Source organism: Malania oleifera, chromosome 6 (assembly GCF_029873635.1).
Source record: "Malania oleifera isolate guangnan ecotype guangnan chromosome 6, ASM2987363v1, whole genome shotgun sequence".
Taxonomy (NCBI): Eukaryota; Viridiplantae; Streptophyta; class Magnoliopsida; order Santalales; family Ximeniaceae; genus Malania; species Malania oleifera.
Genome location: NC_080422.1, coordinates 18,490,973 through 18,499,358, shown reverse-complemented (window position 1 = coordinate 18,499,358; position 8,386 = coordinate 18,490,973). Strand labels below are relative to the sequence as shown.

The 8,386-nt window shown below is 28.5% G+C and overlaps 1 protein-coding gene across 1 annotated transcript; it reads left to right on the top strand.

Moving 5' to 3' along the window:
* The first annotated feature begins 7,059 nt into the window (after positions 1-7,059).
* Positions 7,060-7,569, top strand: LOC131158495 (uncharacterized). Its single transcript, XM_058113363.1, has one exon. The coding sequence runs from the start codon at positions 7,060-7,062 to the stop codon at positions 7,567-7,569; it is 510 nt and encodes a 169-aa protein (XP_057969346.1).
* The last annotated feature ends 817 nt before the right edge of the window (positions 7,570-8,386 follow it).

Genomic DNA, 8,386 nt, shown 5'->3' with positions numbered 1-8,386 from the left:
AATTAATATTCACCATACATATAATGTCATCACCCAATTCACTAGTATTTTGACCCATAAAGAATCTCACTCTTCTATGAATCAAAGTAATAAACATTATATGCACGTATCTAATAATCATATCATGATTAAGAGCATAAGCACTCATAATAACCATGAGGTATTAATTGTTTTATATAATTAGTATAAAAACAATTACCTCAAGACGGTCATGTTCAATACATACAAAGTGTACTAGCACAAGAAGTTGGAACTGTATCATTCTCAATAGTCAAGATAGACCTATTAAAACATTGTGCTACAGTTCTACCAATAGTGTGTCCAATTTCATTTAACACTGTGAACAATAAACTTATATTCTATAAGAACTGATGATATAATCTTCTGTGTGTAAGTCGTACTCTACACACTAGATTACCTACTATATAGAATAAAATACACACATGTATAATTATTAAATAAATAATGTCAAGCAAACATTACTCACAAAGATTCTCATTAAAATGGAATAAAGCATGTCTTTCAATATAAATCCATAACACTTAAAAATAATAATAATAATAATTATTATTATTATTGCATTTATTATTATTATTATTATTATTATTATTATTATTATTATTATTATTATTTCTTGTTATTATTGTTATTTTAATTGTAATAAATTTTATTATTTGTTGTTGTTATTGTTATTGTAATTATTATTAGTTGTTATTGTCTTTATAATAGTAATAAAAATTAATATTATTTTTTCTTGATGTTTTTTTTATTATTATTATTTATTATTTTCATAAAGATGATTATTATTAGTGTAAAAATATAATTATTATTCCTTTGAATTTTTTAATATTATTGTTCTTGTTTTTATTTTATTTTTTGTTATTATTTTTGTAATTATATTTAGTTATTGTTTTTATAATAAAAAAACAGCTAATATTATTATTTTTTGTTTTTTTATTATTATTTTAAAATTATTCTCATAATAGTGATTATTAGTTATTATTTTTACAGTAATTATTATCCTTAAAATATTAATTATCATAGTTTTTGCCTTTTTTGTTTTTGTTGTTCATGTTGTTATTATTATTTTATAGTAAATAAATATTATTTTTATTGCAATTACTATTGATTATTATTTTTTATTATTTTTATAGAATTATCCTTGAAATTATTATTATTATTATTATTATTATTTTGGCCATTTTTATTAATATTTTCATTTATTATTATTTTTATATTAATCAATATATTGTTTATTGCAATTATTTTAGTTTTTATTATTTTTTTATAATAATAATTTATATTATTAGCATTTGTTGTTTCTAGAATTTTTTTTTTCATTTTAAAATGTGTCTAATTTCATTGTATGAAAATCAATTATAACCCATTTAATCTGGAATCACGATTCCCCCATTCATAAGGATCGTATTCCAACTGGAATACAATTCGTCCCTTAATTTTGCAAATCAAATGCAAAAATGTGATTCTATTTTTGGAATTTGATTCCATTCTAGGCCTCATTCTGCAAACCAAATGGGGGATTAGTGTTTAATTTTGTTTGAATTAAGTTGAAAAGTGATTGACCCCAATTTAAGGATTTAGTGAACGTTTGGTTAGAATAGAGAGATTGGGGTCCAAATTGGGCCTAGGTTTGAGGAATGAAAGCCTAATTGGGCCTCAATTTAAAAGTTGAGATACAATTGGGCCACAATTTTTAAGTACTCGTATGATTTGGGCTTGAACGTTTTGTAAATTTTGAAGTTAGATTTTAAATTGAGACTAGAAGAGACTTAGGGCATGCCACTCAAAAACAACTATTAAATAAAATTATTAAATTATAATATTACAAGTAGTATGAAATATCAATTTTGTATTAAAATATAAAATTTAATTATGTAATTAAATGCAAGTCTCAACTATAATAGTTTTTAATTAACTAATAAATTTATAATTTAATTAGTTTATTAAAACTTGAAACTCAACCATAAATAAAATTATCAATATTTTGAAATTTAACATAAGTTTTTAATTTAAACAATTGTGACAGCTAATATTAATAGTCGGGTATATTAAAATTTCTTATAATTGTTAATAATATTTGAATTTAAATATTTATTACTATTGATGGTTACAAAAAATTATTACTTTGATTATTAGTAGTATTATAAGAAAAATACTTCAAATATTCTTAGATGTTAAAAAAATAACATTTAAAAATGATAAAGGGACTTAAAATAGTAATCAATGGATGGTTTTAAATATTAATTATATTATTTATTATTTCATAAATTAATTCAAATTATTAATTCAATCATTATTAATGGTTACATAAATTATTAATATTAATTATTAAGGAGAATTAACTTAATTGGTCATTAAAAATAGTAATTCAATTATCACTAGTGGTTACAATAATTAAATTTTAAATTTATGAGATTGTTTTAAAATACTAATAATTTTATTTATGGAGATTTTCAAATTATTTTAATATTATTTATTTTTCCGTAAATTAATTCATTTATTAACATTGACCATAAAAATTATTATTAAAATATTAATGTAATAATTAATAGTAGTTAAGAAAAAAAATTACGAAAGAAATTATTTCAATTATTAATAGTTACCAAAAGTATTAATTCAATTATTAATGAAGAGTCTTTTAAGCATATAAATTTCTTGAAATGGAGATAAAGATATAATAGTTTTTTGAGTGTTTTTTTTTTTTACCTGCAATTCCTAAACATTACGATAAATAAAGTTCTTAATCTATTTGTAAGTTTATTTGTTTGATTTTATTTTTTTAATCCTGTTAATTTGCCTTCCTTGAAAAATAAAATAATGTGATTTGCTTTTTACAATTCTAAATTAATTTTTTTCTAAATTTAAATCTTCAAGAAATTTTAAATTTTGATATATCAATAACATGGTTGCGGATTAGTGGTAATCCAGGGCAAACTAAGTGATTGTTTGGTATCATTGTCTAAAATTACAAAAATCAAAATCAAAAACTAGAAACAAAAACAAAATAATAAAAACTAATAATTTGATTGGTTAATATTTATAAAGTTAAAATAAATTGAAAATTGTTTAAAAATGCCCAATTTCATCTTTGAATCAAATAATAATAATAATAATGTAAAAAAGTGATTAAAATAATAAAATTAAAAAATAATACACAATAAAAAATATTATAACAAAAATAAAATTTATTATAACTATTTTATTTAATAGTTATACTTCCAAGATTTACTTTACCATAATATTACAATTGAAAAATAGTAAAAATATTTTCCTAATATAATAGTAAATTTCAAAATTTGAATATTTTCTCAATAAATTTCAAATTTTCTATAAAATAGTAAAAATATTTTCTTATTACAATATTTTTTTAACAGTCAACATTTTTACTATTTTTTAATAGTGATATCAAAATTTGCAATTGTCATGCTCAATAATCTTTTGATGGCTCATTGTCAACCATAATTAGTTCTCAATTCACCCAACGTGATTTTAGGGAAAAGGAAAAATATAAAAAAAAAAAAAAAAAATCGCGACACTAAATCATTAAAGCCATCTTTGATAGAGATGCACCTTTGTTGGCTTTAGCGCACACTCGCCGCTCTATGTTTTAACCAGATTTCAACTTCTCTTTTACAAATTTTCTAAATTTGAAAATACTCTAAAGAGAGTGGAAAAGTTTTCACTTTTAAGCATGTCTTTAATCCTTCACGATACATTCTTTAATTGCACCAAATAAATATTTTAATTAAATATTTTAAATAGGAAAATAAGGATTTCTCTTTACCATATACTTTTTCATTTCAACCTTTTAATGAAATAAAAGTAAGCATAATAATTAAAGTTTTCCTTTCCAATTTGCCTCCACCGTCCCCAAAAAAAATGCATTTAATGCATTCTATAATTATATGTAAACATCTTTATTAACTATTTTTGAATAAGGAATAAGGGTTTGTCTTCAATATATATTTTTATTTAAAATTTAAAAAATAATAATTTTAAAATAGGTTACACGTGAGCAATAGGATTGCCTACATGATTTGTACTATCTTCTTCTTTCTTATGATTTGCAGTCCATATCTACTTTTTGAAATAAATTTAAAAACTAAATCAAACCCATGCTGAAATTAGAATCGAAATCAAAATTCACCGAAATTTGAAATGAAATGTCATATTCTTCTCTCATGTTTGATCAGGATCGAAATTTTATTAGAGTATTTGATATATATATATATAAACATAGGAACTAGAAATTAGTCTAACTTATCCATTATGCCATTATAGTATAAAAAACTTATTTAATCAAAGTTCCCCCAACTTAATTTTTAATTGCAAAAACTATTTTTTAGAGCAAATCTTTTACTCTCCAAAACTCTCTTTCTTTTTATTCATTCAAAAATTATTTTGAAAGAGAGCATATTTGTTTTGGGCATTTATTTTTTGATCACTTACTCTCACATATACTGTAGAGACCTAGAAAATAATAACAATTAAATAATAAAGAGAAAGAGGGATAAATGGGAGAAAAAAGAAATCCAAAAAGGGACAAAGCAGGGATCGTCGACGAACCCCGGTTTCGTCGTTGAATGCCCTTATATGGTTCGTGGACGAGCTTCAGTGTCTCGTCGACGAAGTGATACTGAGAGGGGAAATTCAGACTCTTTGGCTTATCGACGAACTCATCATTCTTGTCAACGAACTCTCTTCTTCGGTTCGTCAACGAGGCCATGTGTCGCAAAAATCATATTTTTGACAAAAACTCAGCTATTTTCCTCTCTCTCTCTCTCTCTCTCTCTCTCTCTCTCTTTAGATTTTTGAATCCTATGCCTTCTCTCTAAGATTTTAACTTTGATTTTTTCGGTTTGACGATTAGAAGCTACCACGTTGATCCTGGGGAGATTCTCTACAACTTAACCAGAACAAAATTTTGATTTGAGAAGTTTAGGTACCATCCCAAAATCGGGGTAAGTAGGTTATTTTAGAGTTTATATAATTAGTAGGTTTTTTTGAACCCAAATCTTGTGTTAGATGAAAATATACTGAAGTTTGAGTTGATTAAACTAGGGTATTGTGATTTCAGGGTTTGGGTTTCCAAACACCACAGGCATAGGTTGAGGATCCCAGTGGGTGTTTTCTTAGGAACTCAGGTAACACTGATAAATAACTAGAAGTTTAGAATTTCATGGATAAAGATATATGTGAGCCTGGGGAAAAAGGCGAGTATAGTTATTATTCTGAATTTGGTTTGATTGAATTAGGAAATGTACATTATTTCAAGGTTTTGAGTTTGGTACGCTATGGGTGTGAGGATAAAGTTGATGTCAGACCTCCCTGCTAGTTAGGTAAGGGAAATATGCTATACCAGTTAAATCATAATTTCTTACCGATAAAGCGTAGTATATGTTCATGGGTTTTCAGAGAAAAAAATTTTACAGTATTACAAATTATAGTTTATGAATTTTATTTAGTGATGTGGCATGAGAAATATTAGTATGGTACAAAATTCTACTCATATTTTACTGAACTTATAGTTTTATTCAGACACAGTTATTCAAATATACAAGTTTATTTAGATATTATAGTCTTACTCAGATATACAGTTTTATTCAGATAAATATTTTTTATAGTACCATGATATACAGATTACAAAACCATGACATACAGATATTACTGAATCATAACATACAGTTATTACAGTTTATACAGATCAGTTTATTACAGCGTTATGGTTAATATAGTTTTACGGAATCATGGTTAGTACAGTTTTACAAAATCATGGTAAACCAATAAGATATATAACAGTATTATATAATATTAGACCCTGATGGGACAGATTAGATTACAGAGCATGATACCGTAGCTATTACAATATAGAGTGCAACCACATATCTTAAATAGTGTATAGATTTTATTAGTAGTCGATTGTGCCTTGGGAGAGCTTGCAGAATCCCCGGTAGTCCCGGTTGAGGCGGTTGATCTGACGATAGAGGTTTTAGTTGACTTATCCTAATAAGCCAACCAGCGTTAAGTCCTACCTACATGACACACAACCCTATCAGGAGGGGTTAATATATATATATATATATACATACATACATACAAATTTATAGGAACAACAAATATACCTATAGATACTAAAAGTATGACTTAATGGAAAGTTCAAAAACAGTTATATTTTAAGCCACGAATGTGTGAGTTATACTATATTATATTGTGTATGCTATTTCAGCTTCAGTAGATTAAAAGTATATTGTTCATGTAAATTCAGTTGTCACGCACTGGCAATAGCATATTTTCGTCTTACTGAGAGTTCTCTCATCCTAGTAATTTAACATATTTTAGGTGATTCGGTTGGACGAGCAAATTAGGCTCGAAGATAGAGGGGATCTTATATTGCCCTATCTGTAGGGTAATTGTATGTCGGGAGAGGTGTTTTTGTAAATACTAGTTGAACTAGTGGTGAATACTAGAGTGATGTATATATATGTTTTGGGAAAATTCTGAATTCTGGTATTTTAATTATAATTAAATGATTTTATATTTTCCGCTGCATAGGTGTGTTTACTTATAAACAAGTATTCCTCAGTGCCCACTTGGGGACTGAGATGTTATTGTAGATGTTATCAAGGGTATCATAGTAATATGATTTTATAGCATAGGAAAAAAAATGGCATGAATTTTTGGGTCGTTTCAATTTGGTATCAGAGCTTAGGTTGTTAGGTTTTATAGACTTTAGTGTACAACGAAAAACAATACCAGAATATAAGAATAGAATTTCAGTGAGTTAATGCTGGAAAGTTAGGGCGAGAATTTATGATTCTGTTCTACAGTCTGGAAGTAGGAACTTCGAGGTGGTTTCTTTGATTTTCCTGGGGTGACGATTTTAGGAAAACCATGGTAAACTATCGTCGGTTTCTATTTCCATATGGTAGGACTAGACCTTAGATTAGTGATAGGTGGTATGAGAATGTCTTAGTTAGATTAATGTAATGATAGCATTATGAGGTTCAGATTCTCAGAATAATTTGATATTATTGTAGGATGGATCCTGGAGGTAGTAGTACTCACGCTAGCGGTGATGATGGTACAGGGCCTTCTAGCATGGGCGGCGGGGATTCAGATGTTATTTTGTGCAGCATAGCTCAGCAGGTTAATACTGAGATTGCACAAAGCTCCAGGGAGCAGGGAGGCCCATCTGCAAGACAGGGTTGTATGATAGAAAAGTTCACGAAGATGAACCCTCCAGCGTTTTCAAGAGGAGCTGATCCTACAATTGCCGAGAACTGGATGCAGGAGATTGAGAAGGTATTAACGGTGCTCCATTGCATTAATGAGCAGAGGGTCCTCTATGCTACATACAAGTTCATAGGCGAGGTCGAGAGATGGTGGGTTGCTACAAAATTATTTGAGGAGCAGAGATCCATACTAGTGGCTATGACGTGGGGTCGATTCAAGGAGGCATTTTTCGATAGATATTTTCCCGCCACTGTCAGAGAGGTTAAGGTGGTAGAATTTATGAATTTGACTCAGGGAAATCTCACGATTCAGTAGTATACGGCGAAATTCATAGAGTTGTCATGTTTTCCCCCTTAAATAGTATTAGATGAGCCTAAGAAGGCAAGAATATTTGAGAGGGGCTTGAAGTAGGAAATTTTTAGACAAGTGGTAGTATTAAGGATGCAGGATTTCTCTGAATAGGTGGATAAGGCCACAGTAGTAGAGGAGAGTTTACCGAGGGATGCTGAGACGTAGAGCTAGAGGAAGAGGCCCACGCCTCCGGGTTTTCAGACAAGTTTCAGTCGGGGCTCATGGAGAAGAGACCGGTACAGTGGTGGCCAGAGGTAGATGACGGGACACCGTGGTTTTCAAGGCAAGTAGATTTATCCCACCTGCCCTAGGTGTGGCTGAAGACATACAAGAGAATGCCGTTTGGGAGAGAACGTCTGTTACCGGTGTAGAAGACTTGGTCATATGACACGATTATGTCAGGGACCGCCGACCCATGCGCTAGCTCACAGACCATTCCGGGGAGGTTACTAGGCGCCACGAGGGAGCCAGCAGAGAAACACAACTCTAGCGAGGGTTTATGCACTGACGTCAGAAGATGCTGAGGCTGTCAGAGATGTTGTGACAGGTATTCTTATTACTTTACCATATAAAGTTACTTGTTTTCTTTTGGATTTAGTTCCACCTTTATCACCAAATAATAATAATAATAATAATTTTGATGAAATTATAATTTCAAATATGGGTTATGGGAGCGTGGGATAGTAATAAAAAATTAAGAAAAGATTTATCTAAAAATTTATTTTAAGAGAACTACCTGTGTCTTGTTTTCGTATATGGTAAAAGTTATGGTAGTTAGCGG

Coding starts and splice junctions, on each gene's coding strand:
- LOC131158495 (XM_058113363.1), top strand. CDS start 7,060: ATGGATCCTGGAGGTAGTAGTACTCACGCTAGCGGTGATGATGGTACA.